The sequence below is a fragment of the Haliaeetus albicilla genome, chromosome 12 (genome assembly GCF_947461875.1).
Source record: "Haliaeetus albicilla chromosome 12, bHalAlb1.1, whole genome shotgun sequence".
Classification (NCBI taxonomy): Eukaryota; Metazoa; Chordata; class Aves; order Accipitriformes; family Accipitridae; genus Haliaeetus; species Haliaeetus albicilla.
The window spans coordinates 5,181,379-5,198,622 of record NC_091494.1 but is presented as its reverse complement, the minus strand read 5'-3'; the positions used below and the strand labels follow the sequence as shown (position 1 = coordinate 5,198,622).

The following is a 17,244-nucleotide window of genomic DNA, read 5'->3' as shown; positions in this document are numbered from 1 at the left end:
GTCTATGGCTTACCTTTTAAAGATGTGAAGAGGTTTTTGGATAGCAGGCCGGGCACAGCTCAGAAACGCAAACTCCAAACCCATTTAATAGCCAGTCTGGGAGGTGGGCAGCCCTGCGTAGTAGAACTTCACTTGCATGAAACCTCCCTGACACAGCTCAAATGTTTCTCTCTTTAAAGTGAAAAGCACCTTAAAAACCTTCAGCATGCGTAGGATGCTTCTGGTGCTTAGGAAGGACAAACATATGAAAGGGATCCCACTAAATCAGGCACCCACCTTCCCAAAGGGAATCAGCTGTGTTTGAATCAAGGCAGTACTCAACACCTGACACATCAGCCCTCCAGAAAGTGAATTGACTTTTATAGCTCTAGACCTCAATTATTTTCTAAGTACAGCATCCTGACAGCTTGAAAAATTTTCATAGAAGGGCTAGGAAAAGGGGACAAGCAGAACAGAAAGGCTAACCAGTTGCTACATAATTACTGTGGCCCTAATTGCCAAACTGGGTTTTCCATTCAATGTAAATATAAATTCCAAGTTTATCTTCAAACATTGAGTATTTTCATCTCCTCACTCAAATGGCTGAGGCACTCAAAGTCCCAAGCATGAGATATTTCAGCTCGGGGTTTGCTAGAAAGCAGCAGAAGCAGCACAGAGACCTTCATGATTAAATGGCCCGTCCCCCTCCTCAAGTCTAGCTGGATCCTTACAGCAGTTGGGTCAGCAGCACATCTCACAACCTGCTCTTAGTAGACATTGCTGTCTATCAGAAGAACCCAATGAGGCATCTGGGATGACTCAGATTAGTCCGACTGCTACAGATTTATGGACCACCATTGCGGGCCATGTCAGGCTTCAAGAAAAAGTGTCTGCAGAAAAGGCATTTTTCAGCTTCCCAGCATCCTGCCATTCCCCTTCGCACGTTGCCCAGTGTCACTGGGTTTTGATTTATGATTACTGCAATGAATACCGGAAGAGCAAGAGATACATGAGGCCGTTTTGAAATATAAAAAGGAAACTGTCCTAATCTCATATTCAACTATTAATGGCCTTGCTTTAAAAGCATCTGATAGCTTCCAATTGACAAAGCCTAAATTTAGCCCAAGGAAGTAAAAACTTCTGATGTTAAGAGAGATGCTGAAATGTGCACATTCAGGAAGCCCTTCCTAACAAGGGAACTGCCACATTACAAAAACCCAAGTATTTTTAGATAGTAAAATATTATTCTCCAGAGATCAACAGCAAGCCAGCTTTGAAAGCAGGCAGGCTTTAACTGGGCACATTACAGTAATCCACTACATTTTGTTTTGCAATTCAAAAGCTCTGAAGTCAGAGATCCCTCAAGTTCAAAAGTTCATTGGGCTACCCTGACTTTATAATGAAACTGCTGATCACCATTCTTTAAGGGTGTAGCTAAGTGTGAGGGACCTCCACACGTGTTGCACTTTATGTTTAAAAAGGCCATTTTCAGATGAATGAAACCATGTCTCCTTGCTGAGGCATCTCAAACTTAATTGCCAATGGCACACTTCTTTGCAAGATTTGAGAATGAAGGGAGAAGAGTTTTTCCTCGCTGTCAGAAAATTAACCCAACAGCTTAAAACGAGTGCTAGGGTCTATCACAGGAATTTGAAGTACGGAAATGATTAAACACGAGATGTGACCCAAAGGTACAAGTTGCTTTCCGTGCAAAGGATGTCAGTTATGTATCATCTTGCACAGATAAGCCACTTACTAAATACTTATAGTAACTGAACACTTACATTCTAAAATATTTCCACATACTTCAAAGAAGGAGGCTGCAGTGCTCATCCAGAGTGTTGTAGTGTGACAGCTATGAACAAACCTTTCCATGCAATGAAGCAGGACACAAACGTACTTCAGGTGATGGCCACGTGTTGCTCCATGCCAGCACAAACCCACTTTGGGGCATGGAGGGGCAATCCCCACCCAGCAGCTCTCTCCTGCCCCACACCAGCACCTTTCTGTGGGGTGATCTGCTGGCTCAGCTCCCGGTCATGGCAGTGTTTCCATCAAGGTGGCAAATACAAGTGGGATTTCTGAATATTAAAGCAACCACAGCAACGGCTAATGCGTATGTTCACACTCCTTAATTAAACAGGGGTGTAGACGTCTTGCACTAACCCACACTTATGTGGCCTCGAGTTACTCCAGCTCCCTTGGGGAAAAGCATTGCACACAGCGAGTTCCCTGTGAAATAGCTGGTATTGGCAGCGTGCTCCACCACGGTGACTTGTTTACATCCATCCATATAACAAGTCTTACCGAAATGACCCTTACCTAATTGCTACATGAATGACAACATTGTGCAACCAGCATGGAAAGAATTTCTTTATAAAGAACACCAGTTCATACAAAGCGTGCAGCAGGTCATGAGTAAAGCAAGAGCAACACAGAATGAGAAAAACGTGCTCAACGTAGACAATCCCCAAAAGCTAACTTAATACACAGTATGGAGTAGCAGACAGCTCAGCTACATTGAAAAATAGATATACAAATATTGACTAAACTATGCAAAAGGCTCGGTTATTTATACCACCTTCATTTTCCTTGGTCCTACTTCCTGACAAGTAAACAGACTGCTTCACTCCAGTGAGTTGTGCAACAGAAAGAGGTCCAAAAGTAAACACACAGACTCTATACTTCATTAGAGGTGAACTTGTTTACAGAGCAAGAATTAAAACAAAACCACAGAATCCGTCGATATTCTATATGTAATGACATACCCCTCCCTGATTCAGTATATTCTGCTCGTACACTGTGACTCATCTATTGCGTGGGCTGTGGAGAGCAGAGACCTTCTCAGTTTCCTGGGATTCTCCAGCGTATCAGACTCCTCTCCTGCTTTCCACCACGACACCGTAGAGGCTCATTACGTTTGACATCCACTTGCCAATGTCACCTACCCATCCCGGGGATGAGCGCTGGCTACACAGCTATTGCATGAAACTCAACGCATGTTGACACTGGACTGCTATGAATCACATGTGCCAACGTGGGATTGCAAAGGAGTGGGGGAAGGTGTGACTCATCTGCCAGCTGATATAAAAATAAACTACTACTGAATCAAAAATGCATGACTTCTTCACACTATGTGCACAGGCAGAAGCTGTCACTATGCGGGAACTTGATCATCAGCTCAGTGCAGCCAAAAGAAACCTGAAAATAAGCAGTACTCCATTTTACCTTCCAAAGGCAAGGCTTACAGGAAAGGCATTACATATGGCGTTAACAACCGCAAGGGAGAGATGCCAGGGATGCTTTGAAATGTAGTAACAACAACAAAAATTCATTCCTGTACATCTACTGGTCACTGCTGGAAAGTCAATACTTCCCAGGACCATGGTGAATTATTTATTTGTGTGGAAGCACAACATTAAAGAGCAGTTTCCTGATTGCCTGAAGATGTTTTTCAGCCATGGTTATGTCCTGAGAGAAAGGCAACTGGGCTCAGAGTGGTACAGTAATGGTCATGAAACAGTAGGCTCCCTGTCCTCTAGAAAAGGCTTAGAGTTTGGGGGACAAAAATACTTTGGGGAAAAAAGATATAGTTAAAGCTTTGCAAGTATACATCAATGCAGCAGACATGTTTCCTCAACTTCTCAGCAAAGCAAGGCTTATAGAAAGAGATAAGTCTTTTTTTTCCCCGCCAACCAGCATAGCTGGAGAGGAAAAAAAAAAAAGCTTTTGGACAAAGCTCATCTTAAAGTCTCAGCATTTGGCTTCCATTTCTGTTGGGAGGCTCTGCAGGCATGGATACATAAGCTCCATTGGATATGACAGCAGCTGGATGAGGAGAGGCATCAGCTTTCTGGCTGCACAGGCAGGTGCCTGCAGCATCCAGCCATCCTCCTGCAGCACATTAAGTGGCACAGAGTGGCTCCGTGGGCTCTGCTGCCGCATCCGGGAGACAGGGCAGCCCAGCACCCCGGTGTGCAGACAAGCTTTGTCACGCTTCTCTTCCCTGGAACACAACAGCTTTCTCGAAGTGTTCATGAACAGCATCTTCAGCTTCCCTTTGGCTAAGGGATGTTAAACACTTAGCAGACGAGATACGTGCTTACAGCACTGAGTAAGGATACAGAGGTTCCTACAGCAGGAAACATAGCAGCATCTAAAGTTTAAAAGGCTTCACTACTTTAAAACCCATTTAAAGTGTTTTCTATTAGAGCTGATAGCAGTAGGATCCACGTTTCACACTACAGGTTCAAGCAGCACTGCACACAACCCCCACTGCCAGCCCAGATCCTGACCAGAGCAGTTGGTCAACAGGGGAGGCCAGTATCTATCTCCACGTGCAACTCAGACTAGCTGGTTGGAAATACCAGCGTATGCAAAAGGATGTGTAGGAGCTGTGGCAGATTGCAGCCAAAAATCCAAATGACGGGATGGGCAGAGATAAAAGCATGGCCACGTACTCCTGCGTGTCCACATTACGCAAGGGAAAGAGCAGCTCAAGCCAAAGGCTGCTGAAGAGCGAGAAACAGAGGCTAAGGAATACGGGCACTGCTTGCTGATAAAAGATGAGTTTTCAACAAAAACTTTGGAAGAGATGTTTCCCCTGTGAAGTCTGTAAGAGAGTTTAACTTGAAGGAAAGGTGAGAATCTGGAATCGGCCTTAAAACAAAAAGACCATTCCTGCTGAAGGTCCTCAAACCAGGCCAATAAGCAAAAAGAGCCCACAAGACAAAGCCAATGCAATTGTTAAGGCTTTAGCGTGCCACCAGCAGGACCCAGCTGCTGAAGGTGGCCCAATGGGCCTGGCAGGGCTCCTGCAGGCTGTGTGAACTGCTTTATTCACCCAAACCAAGTAAGAGGGTCCTGGGATGCTGCTGGGTGAGCAGGGGGCAGTTTGAGCAAAGCAAAAGCTTTGCCTTTTGGTACACTGCCCAGGAAATGCAGGAGCTGGGTCTGTTTGACTATGGTCAAAGTAACTCAGTTTTGCTCTGCCAACCCCAGCTTCCCCACCCCAATACTTACGGGGAACCAGACACTCAAACACCAGCCAGCAGTGCGGATGGAGCTCCTCCACTCATCATCCTGCAAGCTGTAGGGCCTGATTATTCAAGATTTTTTATGAATGATAAGAAGCCAAGCCTTTACTCCACAAACTTGAAGTGCAGGAGACAAATGACATGCTCAAGTGACTGACCCAATACTGGAAACATGCTGGAAACTTAAACTGCTTCTGGCAGCCCTAGGAGATGTAAAAGCATCCAGTCACGTCAGACAGGGAGCTCCTCTTGTCCCTGAGGTATGGAAGCAGCAGATTTAAGTAGCTGTACGAAGCCTCAGAGCAAGGGGAAGCCCAGCAGCTGAGGAACCAGCCTTGGGGAGCAGGAGAACACCTGGAACAACCAGTCCTCAAAGAGGGTCATAGAGCAAGAGCCTAGTTTTGGGGAATACCCATTACACTTGAACTTCTTGTGGATAGCTGTGCTACTCATGTTCATACACAGGTAGGTACTATCCAGCAAGAAGAAAATTCAGGACTGACTCTGCCACCACCAGTAAAGCGAGATCCTGGGAATAGCCTGGGCCAGGGTGAATCTTCTGTGTCAGGATGTTTGTGCATGCTCACATGGATTTTACAACAAAGAACAACCATGAAACAGTTCAGTATGACACCGGCATCTTACAGGATTGATGACAGAGTAACACAACTAGTTTGCACAGAGATTGTTAAAACTACTCCAATTATCTTGGTCAGCAAACGGATCGTATCCCAGACTACCTAAAACCTAAAGGAATTCTCTTCCGTTCCTGAGACACCCTATGGACTGACCATCAGGTCTTTGACACCGTGCCTGCGGTTTTCTTTTTTTTGTTTCACTGCTTACATTAAGGTAAAGCAGTCATACACTATTTTAGGTTATTAAATATTTAATTCCACAGTGAGACAGAAGACTAGCAGATGGTCACTGTGCAGGCAGGCCCCTGCCTCTTCTTTTGGAGGGTAGAAAAGTTCAAGGAAGAATCATGAAAACCCATTTCTATAAGCAAACATCCCTCCGTTTAGAGGGGCAAGGTAGGTAATTATAGGGGAGCTATTAGTTTCTCTTACTACAGGGAGACATTGAAAGATCAGAGATAGCATCAACTACCTGCAGAAGCACATCAGACATGTCTGTTAGTTGGTTACTTCTGTGCCAGGACTATCTCTGTTAGCTACTTCTGAATCCATTTGATATATCCACTGGTACTGAGTATTCTGAGAAGCACCAAAAAGAGCTACATTCATACAGTTTAGATCCCTTTATCAAATTTTTCACTGCTCTAGTATATCTTAATCTAATGTGAAATATGTCTTAAGATGTATGAGACACAAGAAATCCAGTCTTCTCCTCAGTTAATCCAAGCTGACTAGTGATCTTTATCTGAGTCACGTGGCAGATGAAGAAGCTGGTGCTGATGGGAGGCAACAGATGCAACTTTGGTGCCTTGTCAGAAAGTCTTTTAAACATCGATGCTGATGGAGTGTGTGGCACAGGAAGCCACAGAGCAGCTGCAAAAGGAAGAGGCAGCTATCACACAACTGTGCTGCTTCCTCCGTTCACGTGGAAAGATCTCACGTGGAAGCTCATCCCAGGAATTAACTTCTGACAGAGCCCTGAATTATTGGGCTGTTTGCTACTCTGTTTAACACCACCAAGGAAAATGCAAAACTAAACTGAACAGCCAAAAAAAAGGAGAGACTAATTTCATTAGTGTTTGATGATGGCAACAAGTGAAGCAGGTAACTGTTACCTTCAGGCATTGAACTGTAGAATTGTTCTAAAATTTTGGGGCAAAAGTCCACCAAAAATATTCTTTGCAATGTACTACAGGACCAGACTCCGAAGTCAGCATTACAGAGCTAGTTGCAAATTTCTCTCCAAAAATAGCACTTGTCCTACCAGTGTGATGGAGCACTTCAGGCCCCCTTAACAACACTGGTTGGGCTTCTGCAGGGGTTTTGATGCACAAAACCTTTAAGCTCCTGAGTTTGGAGGTTGTGCTTCTCAACCTGGTACATTGCAAGCAAGTCCTGATGAAGTTTTCTGCAGTCTTTAGCATCCAAGACCATTCTCTTGGAAGGCCAACTGCAACAAAACACTTTCCTCCAGGCTAGTCCCAACTTCACGTGGACACATCCAGTCACATACTAGAGATGAAAAATCTTTCTTCGACACACACAAAGCTATCCTACAAGAAGATTCTTACTTGATCCATAGCCCAGTAGGTTGGTCCCTTCCAACCTAAGTTTTCCTATGATCAGTATCCAAGACTAATATACTTTAAAAATGTTTATTCTGAACATCCAGGAAAAAGGAAATCACCGTCAAAATTCTTCTCATTAGGAAAAAAAAAAATGTTCTCCAAATGCTGCAGGTGATGACAATTTTGACTTCTCACAGAGACGCTGCTCACCGAGACCATCTGGTTGTACATGCAGTTGAACGCAGCAGTTGCACTAATAAGAGGACCACGCCGCTACTGCAGTGTTACAGCAATGCTTTTACTAGTCTCACTTTTTAGGCTAACGGTGGGAGGTTTGCAGTCAGCCACGTTATTTGGCAAGACTAATTGGCTAACTTATTGAACAGTATGTCACATGCAACACTACTGTTGCTCTCCTCTGAGTCATACACACCATGGGTTTGGGCACCTTCAGTTTTCATTTGGCGAGTCTACCATAATTTCAAGTAACCAATCCTGGTTACTGAAGTTCAAGGTTGTCTGAGCAGTTGAAGCTTTTAAGCAAGAACCATTAAGGGGAGCCTGGCATTAACAACATCACTGAGAACAGACCCATCTATTTCCCCAAAGTCAGCCCATATTTAGCACCAATCTGTTTTTACAGCAGACGGTCTGCCCCTAATTCTCAGCATGGCATGCAGACACCAAGTTAAGGCTCCCTGGTCCTGGCAGTCTGACTCCACCAAAATTTATTTTGTTCAGCTTCCAAGTTACATGGAGAGACCAGAGAGGTGGCTCACATCCTCCACCCGAGCTCCTGGCTTATTTCCAGTTGTTTTGGCAAAACTGTAGAACAAGAGCTTCTAATGGCATTCAACACATTATCAGAGCTGCATTTGCGATGCCCGTGGGACCACACAGAGATAGAAGTAAAAGTCATGTTGTTCATGAGGCTTCTGAACAGTCTCTTGACAAATACTGGCAAAAAGGCTTGAGATGACAGTCAGCACCCCCCCTAGAAAGAGGGGAAGAGAGATCTGGAAGGCAAGATCTCCATGTCTGATGGCAGCATACTCAGAAATACTTCCATTAGCGTGCACATGGAGAAGTGCCCTGTGTGGGTAAGTAAGTAGGATGAAAAATTTTCATTGTAGGATGAAAAGTTTAGATTTGTTAGAAACAGGAAAAAACCCATTAAAAATACTTAATCTAACCAAAATAAAGCCAAACCCCCAACATTTGATCAGTTTTAAAATTCTTCAATAACATCTTTAAAACGTGGTAGAAAGCTGATGGGTGTAGAAAAAGCAGATACGGATTCATTCACGTGTCATGAAAGACATTTGCTGGGTTATCACAGAGATGGCAAGCATCAGCTGAACTCAAGTAGGGACCGAGGAGCAGAATTAAGTCTCTTTCTTATTCTGTGATCCTACATTTGATTTATTTACTACACAGGCTTCAGCAGAAATGCCTAAAGTCTCAAAAGCACAGGTAACTGGAATTAAGCAACGACATTAACCTATCAGGAGCTTTGTCCACAGTACCAGATGCTACCACCAGAATACAAAATACATAGAAAAGAGCACCTTATTTCAGGGGACAAGTTCTGTTTAAAACAAATAACAACAATATTTTAGTGTTTCCAATAGTGACAACTTGGTTCCCACATTCCAGATTTTGCATCCTATAAGGAGCAAAGAAGCCACAAAATGTAGAGTGCTATAGCACCCAATCTCCACAGAATGTGCTACACAAAATTAAGGAAATGGATTAGAAAAATTAATTGGAACAAGCAGAAAGGAAAAATGCAGGACAACTGTTCAGGCACTGAATATTATGAGCTCAGAGCAGATGTATCTTACATTCTGTTCAACTTAGTATTTTGGTAATATGAGAGCACATCCTCTACCAGTGGAAGCTAGGTCCATCCAGGGAAAACAAGAAAAATAAAATCAGAAGAAAGTGTAAAAATTTTACAGTAATGTAGGGAACTTGCCAAAACCCAAGGTCAATATATGACCAAGGCACAGAAGGAGCAGAGGAGGTCTTTGCTTCAGAGAGACTTCCTTGTGCAGTGGGTAGTCAAGGCTGTGGAAATCCTTGGCATGGGAAACAGCACATGCTAGAAGTCTATATAGGTTTAAAAAGCAACCATAAATTCAGGGAAGAAAAATCGAAACACTATTAGACACAAGCTCAAGCCCTGTATTAGGGAAATCAGACAGCTTGCCAGAAAAAAAACCCAAACAAAAACCCCCACTTTGGCTTATCCTGTTATATTCTTCTCGTATTTGTTGTCGACTACAGTCGCACAGAGGATACTGAGCCCATGGGCTTTTGGACACTCTTACGATTTAGTAAACATCAATGAAAACAGTATTTCAGTTTTTTATTAGAAAAGCTCTATGCTTCTTACACAATTTCCTAGATTTTAACACTTTATGTCACCTTTTTAAAATCTGTCATTCTATACATAAATAACTTGCCCTCCATCAAAGGTTCCTATATTTTACAAACACACTTACATGGGTATTTCCCATATCAGTCACTCCTCACTAACTCACGTTTCTAGATCCACATAATTACTCAGTATCATTATGATGTTATACTGACCAAATCTCTTCCAAAACTTGTGTGAGGCTAAAAGAATTTGTCCAGATCAGTGAGTTCAAGTCAGAGTTACACAACAAATACAATGATGACGTTTGATTTAATAAAGAAATCACAAACTTTCTATAAGCTTAAGGTAGGTTTACTTACCCGCACTTCCAAGTTGTTTATAAAACCTGTATTCTAAATGAAGCTGTGGTGCACGTGACTTTATTGGTTCCTAAAAAAAAAAAATAAAAAAATAAATTTTTGGTTAAAATTCGTTTGACTGAAAAGAGTTCTATCCTATACTTGAAGATGTGTCACTGTATATAATGCTTCACATTTCAAGATAAAACACCCTAGACTGAAAGTCTAACAACAGACTTCACCATTAGACGTCATTTAAATAAGCAGAGAACAAAAAGCAATAAGACTTGCACTCTGGAGGATAAATAACCTCCTCATTTAAATACAAAGCTCATTCATGGCAGTGAAATTCAAGAATCGTTCAACAAAGCTCCTGGTCCTTGAAGAATGACCCTAGACATTAGTAGGAGGAAAGTCAAGGTTGCAAAAGATCAAGTCCCAAGTTCACTTTGTGGACTGTGGTTGCCCGCAGTATTTTTGTTGGTCACTAGCCTATAGTTTTGAAAAATGTTGAGTCATGTACCTGTGTTTTAAATCAGACCACAGTTGTATAAATGTACAATCTTGCTTGCAGCAAGCACTACAGTGCAGCCAGGTATCTGGTAAAAACACTGGAAGAAGTCTTCCCCTTCAGTAGCAGGTGTCAGTCAAACATCTCAAAACACTCAAGAATATTCTATTTTTATACACAGAATAATAAAAATTGATAAGTCTGCAATACACCCGAAACATTACATTTCTCAACTGTTACTCATCTGCGCTTTATGCACAAAACTTAATGCCTACAATCCATAAAGGCATTAACATGTAAGATTACAAAGCTTCTAAAAAGATAAAGTTAACATGGAGAGGATTAAGAGACTTGAGAAATTACATTTTCAATAAAACTATGCACTTGGGACAGGCAGTAATGTGGATTCACCTACTTCCCAGACATCTTTGAAATGGAAGTTAATACTGCCCTCAATTTTTGTTTGGATGTTGCTTATTTCCTTGCTTTTGAGAAAAAAAAATGCTCCATGCTCAAAACTACATAAAATTCATAGCACGGCACCAAAATAAGTCTGAATTTCAAAAACCTGCTAAATAGCCCTCTATTTGATGAACTCATTATCTAGAATTTTGCCTATAAAGGAGCCCCCTAAGACCAACACAAAAAAAGTCCTTTCGTGTTTCACGTCAGCTCCTATGAATCGGAGCAAAAGCACCTTAGATAAGAGTTTGAGCCAACATCTTCGGTACAGTGGAACAACTCTTCTGTCTGCACAGGAGGACATGAAGGCTTTAGCTGATCTACTTTGTCTTGTTTCACCTCTGGTCTGCAGCATAAGACTAATGTCCACATTTGGCGTGAACTTCACGTTAAAGACTTCTTTTTAAGTTGGAAGAATGATTTTTGTACAGGAATTCAGGCAATTTGACATCCAGCCAAGCTGTTCATCGCCAGCTCAAGTCATCCCCTCCATTTGCCAGCAAGGGGAAGAAATGTTCCTGGTTGCTTCTCAACTTTCTGATGTTTAAAAGCTTCAGAAGTCAAATATGACCAACTAACTACTTAGAAAACAATAGTGAAAAATTTTCTGAGGGCAAAACTGAACCTGTATTGAAGGCAAATATAAAGCAATGCAAAACCAAGTTTGTTATCTAAATCACATTTAAATTAAGATAATTGTTAATGGCGGCTTAAGGGTCAGTCTATAGACACCTTCAAAACAAAGGGATTTAGGGCAACACGAACTCAGCCTGTTCAGTGAATAGTTTATTTATCTAAATAAACTATTTGGATAAAGGTAGAAGGATTAATGTATCAGGACATGAGTCTGCTCGTAACAACATCAGGGAAAGTAAGCCCAAACCACTTCTGCATCAGGAGCTGCTGGAGCCTGAGCTCTGAACACTTGCCAGAGTCGTGGCAGCTTCCGAGAAGATCATACCAGAACAGATGGTTGTCCTATAGGCCAAGGGCTCAAGGATGCTGGCAGATGTTGCATTTATAGCGAAAATAACTGAATTGCTACTGCTTAACATACAAGATCCACAGCTCGAACTAATGGCATCATGATCACTACGAGAGGGTACAGCTTGGTACCTGCGCTCACACTACATCTGTATGTTAACGGGCTGGTTTCATGCAGGGAAGAAATTCCTACTATCTGCAATTCAGCATTAAAAACCCTCAAACGATTAAACCAGTAAATACAACCAAGGCATTTCAGAAGACGAACTCCTCCATGAACAAGATGTCCTTAACCAAATAATGTTCAGCTGAAGAGCAGGAGAAGGAGCTATATGGTGACACCACACAAGTCAGAACACAGGCACTCTTCTCCACCGCTAGCAATTTTCCAAGATGCAGCACAATCCTCAACCCCAAAGAGAAACCATGAGACATTAGCACTGAATTTCACAGCACTTTCTGATCAGCTCTTTGGCATCCATTACACAATTCTCTAATTTTCCAGCTTTAACATCATGACAGGAGGCACGAATAGCTGAGCCAGCAGGGTTGCAGTTGCAGAAGACGATCTCACACAGCTAGAAGGACTTGGAGCAGAGTTTTGACTTGGTCCAGCAATGTAGATAAAAAGAAAATGTTGCCTTCAAGTACATTGAAAGCAGCTATTCTACCACTAGTCCACAATATTCAAAGGATAAAGAAAATTACACTTAAATACACATGTAAGAGAAACATATTTGCTGTTAGGGAGGCCAAGTAATTCTTACTCCTGAGGAATACGGTCTAAGATTAGGAGACCAAAAAAACCCTATCTCTTCTACTGTTCCCTCATTAATCTTCTGAGAAATGGAGCAGGTATGCAAATGCCTGGATGGCCACCGGATGGCAATTCCAGTCCTTCAAATGTGAAGGACCAGAAATTATTAAGCATGAATCACAACAGGGCAAATACTCTGCAACACACTCCGGTTTTATCTGCTTTAACAGTCAGTTATTTTGGGGGGAAGAAAGAATACTACCAGAAAAAATAACTAAGATTAAGGTAGCAATAAGGTAATGCCATCCAGGTCTGCCATATGGCTATTGAAAGGTTTCAGGTTACTGGGAGGTGTCACTGCAGGCAGTATTTTGAGAGAAACAAGCATCCTTTGGATTAATACGGCTATGTTTTTCCTGTATTACTTCCTTACGCCTTCCGATACTGTAACTTTGTGGGATTATCTTTGAAAGCAAATTAGAAGCGTTATTGATTCAATAGAACACCTGGCCTGTGTACACAGTGCATTTTCTATTGTCAGATTTGCCTAAAAAGTGAGCTACTCAACAAGCACCAGTCCACCTTCCTGATGTGGATCCATATCAAGGACAACCTAAGCTCCACTGCAGGTGTTTGTTTATTTTAGGGAATATCTTCTGACATTTGCCAACAGGCTTGAAAACAAGTCCCTCCTGCAAAGCCCTAATTATTTTTCATCTACGGCGCATCGTATAAGGAGAATGCTAGAGATATAAAATCTGTGGCACTTGAACGCGATCAGAATTAATGCACCAAGTCCATCTTGATCTTCTGTAATCTGAATGACTCCTGTCATTTTGCCAGACACACTGGTTGGGCAAACAGGCATGTGTGCTGCTAATATCAAATTAGCACTACAACTTTAACTTCAGATTCTAGGGTTTCAATCTGTGATTAAAGAGCATACCAATGAGAAAAGAGCACATCAACTGAAGACATCAAAATTGAAAACCCCAAGAGACTAATGAAAGTCTTAGTTTATAGACAGGAAAAGTTAAGGCATAAACACAAACTACTGGGCTATGATTTTATAAATCTGGAAGAGCTATGATTTAGAGAGTGTCCCCATCTCCTAGACTCCTACTCCAAATCACTGTTGACCACAGTGCCTTCATACCCTGAAGCAGTCTTCAGAAGAAGACTTTTTACCTGGACCATTCGCTGGTCCAGCATAGAAGAAACATGGAAACTGTCATTGCATGCACCTGGGGAGGGCTACATTGACTGCAGGGCAGAAAATAATCTGATTACTGGTACTGAGGCTTGTAATACCGGATGAGAAGAGAGATGTGAACAAAACTGCTTGCACAAGGTCTGAAGTTCGCTACTGTTGGGACTTGGGTTTTTTAACACAACTCCTGCAATGCTTTGGTGAGCCAATTTGGTTCATTTTTAGTATCCTATGACATAAAAGGAGAAAATAATTCTGAAGATGCTATGGCTATATATCCTAGGCCACCCAAATCAACTAGAGGAAAGACTAACCTTCGCTAAATTAAATCTTGTTTTGCCTATTACATCTGCAGTCTCTTGGCATCATACCAGACTGAGCTGTTACTCTCCCCCAAGGGAATTTTAACCATTGAAACACCCCCTTTCCTGCCTCTCGGCTCCAAAACTGGAGCAGCAGGCTGCAGAGTGCCAGACTCCTAATCAAATGCTCTGACAACAGCCCATCTAGAGGGAGATAAGAATCTGGAGAATCAATAAGAGTCCTGAACAGAAAGGCTCAACCCAGGAGCGGGAAGAGGTGGCAAACCCACAATCAGTGCCATTCACTGGGACCTGGTAGTCAGCTTGGAAAAAGGAACAAGTCTCTCACTGGTGTAAGACGGCTACAGACCATTTAGGTACAAAAGAATGTTCAGCAGGTGGAGGGATGGGGTTTTTTCCTCATTTTTAAATGTTCTCAAGAATTTATCTTAGCTTAAGTAAGTTATTCTAGCTAAGGGTGAGAGCAGCATTAAGCCCAAAGTGAGAGAGTTGCTTTTAGTCTGAATTTTTAATATTAAGTGCAAGCCATTTAAGAACACCTGAAGCTTCTACTTACCAGTTTGATCGCTACATATTCATTGGTGTAGAGATTTTTACCTGCAAAGGAAAAGGAAAAAAACCTTTTAGTTCCACATTCAACATTTGCAGCTAGAGATACAACACAGAAGAGCATCACTGATGACAGAGCTGTCTTTTCTCAATTCCCCACTGAAGTTCACGTCTTTAACACAGTGTAAGCCTCAAAATAGTAAGTTGCAGCAGTTCACCAGGGCAAGCAAACACTATCTTCCATTCAGCATAAAGTAATCATGTTTTATGGCAGCACTTGTATTCGATGCAAGCATTTGAGGAGGCATCCCAGACACATTAGGTTTTATTATCCACATCACGCCAAAAAAGTCTGGGGAACAAAAAATGAAGAGTCAGAGCATCATTTCTTTCAGAAATGTCTTGAATCTGCTGGACACCTAACAATTTTATCCTATGATCTATAGGAAGTTTCACTAGCATAATAGTGCTACATATCAAAGTGACTACTGCAAGAAGGCATGTGAAAATAACCTTTGTACCAACACATAGCTTTTATTTCTTCCTCTATGAACAGGCAGGCAGCACATATAAAATGCCTTCTGTATGCCAGTGGCACAAAGGCAATCCTCGTAATCTAATAAGGCCAATAATTCTCAGTTGCAATATGGTACAAATGATGTTAAAAAATACACTAGAAGAACAAAACCCATTCTCAGGACCCCAAAATACGGAGGAGTGTCTAGTCTGATACTAGCTCTGGCAAGCACAAAGGGCAAGAGCCTAGGACGAGTATAACCAGGCAAGCATGCAGCCAGCTGCTGGTATATTGTGGCTCCACAACTCTGAGCCAGAGTCACTATCCCTGTGTGCTATAGCTGGAGGTGAATTTTTCCTCCAGGAACCTGTCTGGTGTTTGAACCAAGCCCTTGGCCTCCTTAGCAATCCTGCATCTGTGGCAGAGATGCACAGCTACATCTGTCAAGGAGCATCTATCTGTGTGTTCTGAAGCTGCCAGTTGTCATATCATTCAAAGTCCTCCAGTTCCTCTGTGAGGTAATTTGAGCAATCACCCCCCCTTCCCCTTCTCCATGTTGCTCATGATTGACAGCAAACTCTCCTGGAAGGGATACCACTGGGAGGGATGCTCAGGCAGCCCTTGTACCTGATCTGTCCCATCGTCCTGACATCTCTGCCACCCTTCTGACCTCCTCTAGTTCCACTGTATCGTTTGAGGAGGGCAGCCTCCACCGCACAAAGCTCTCCGTGGTTTTATACAGGGAAGGGCTGACCTTCTTCGCTCATTGTTGCTAGCACCACTACAGCACAAGTCATGCTTTCATTGAGTGACTGTGTAGCTCCAAAATTCAATAGCAATCTATACTGGAAATTATCAGTGCTTGTTTGTAGCATCAACTTTCCCCAGCCCTATTACACATTTACTTTCCAATTCCTGTAACAGTTGCTGATGCTTAGAACAGACCAGCTATTGAGAAAGTCCAGGACAGGGAGTAACATACTTCAGAGCAGGCAGGAGTTTGGGCAGCTCTAGCATATCTACATGTCACCACTAAAAAACATGCTATGTCATCCCTTACGTACAGATATACTCTTCGCATGCAGCAACAACAGTAAAAGACTCAATAAAATTAAAGACACTATTAACATGAGAGAAGACAAACAGTCATCTTTAAACCCTGAAATACTTATCAGGGAAAATTTCCCATTTATTTTACTTTTTAGTAGCTTCATATTTTCTGCATGCAACTTCTTTTGATACCGTCCCTGCTATATTGCTCAGTGTAGTTCCGGCCTTTGACTTTTGTATCGGGCACTCCCACTCCAAGTCCTGTGCTGAGCAGATTGCTTTAACATTCATTGGGAAGCCAAAAAAAATTATGGAAAGCTTCAACCTGTTACAGTAACTGGCAATGCTGTTTAATACAGGGCAGGCACTTAAATGTGAGGTTAAATATCCTTAGAGGAAGTATTTTATGCAAGCAGATGTGTAAGCTGAGCTCCAGCATTAACCCTTGCAACACAAGGTTGTTTGAATCTATTTCTTTAGATCTTTTAATAAAAGCTATTATGTCCAGGCTGGAAACGAAGGGTAGAAAGTAGGTTTTGCAATCACACCAGGAACACTCAGGCATTGGAAAGTGGCTTCAAAGCACTGAAAGAATTGGAAGGCCAAATCAGCGGAAAGGGGGTGGCAGGATAAACTGCTTTACCCTTTGAGACAGATAAGGGCTCCAGTCTGATGCTATCCGACAACTGGTAGGGGGAGAACATGCAAGGACATTAAGGGAAGGCAGACTAAATACATGTAAATTATCTGCTCCATATTAACTACCAGCAAATGAGTCATATCAGCAGCTCCAGCTGTAGCTCGCCCACTGACACTTACGTCCTCTTCCCTTCCTCATGATAGGGATTGAACTCCTATCAAGATGCTCAGTTTAAGGACATTGAGCCAGACTAAGGGAAGCTCCAGCTCAAATATGTGAGAAAGTTAGATGTTTTAAAC

At 42.3% G+C, this 17,244-nt stretch overlaps 1 protein-coding gene across 5 annotated transcripts in view; it reads right to left on the bottom strand.

Moving 5' to 3' along the window:
- CSNK1G1 (casein kinase 1 gamma 1) overlaps positions 1–17,244 on the bottom strand; it is a 110,108-nt gene that overhangs the window by 42,009 nt on the left and 50,855 nt on the right. For all 5 annotated transcript variants that reach the window (XR_011327012.1, XM_069797692.1, XM_069797693.1 and 2 more), the window contains 2 exons: positions 14,746–14,786; positions 9,964–10,033 (listed from right to left, as the gene is read on the bottom strand). Coding sequence is in view for 4 of the 5 variants with exons in the window: in XM_069797692.1 (XP_069653793.1) it covers positions 9,964–10,033; positions 14,746–14,786 (111 nt within the window). In the remaining variant the exon portion in view is untranslated. The remainder of the gene's footprint in view (positions 1–9,963; positions 10,034–14,745; positions 14,787–17,244) is intronic.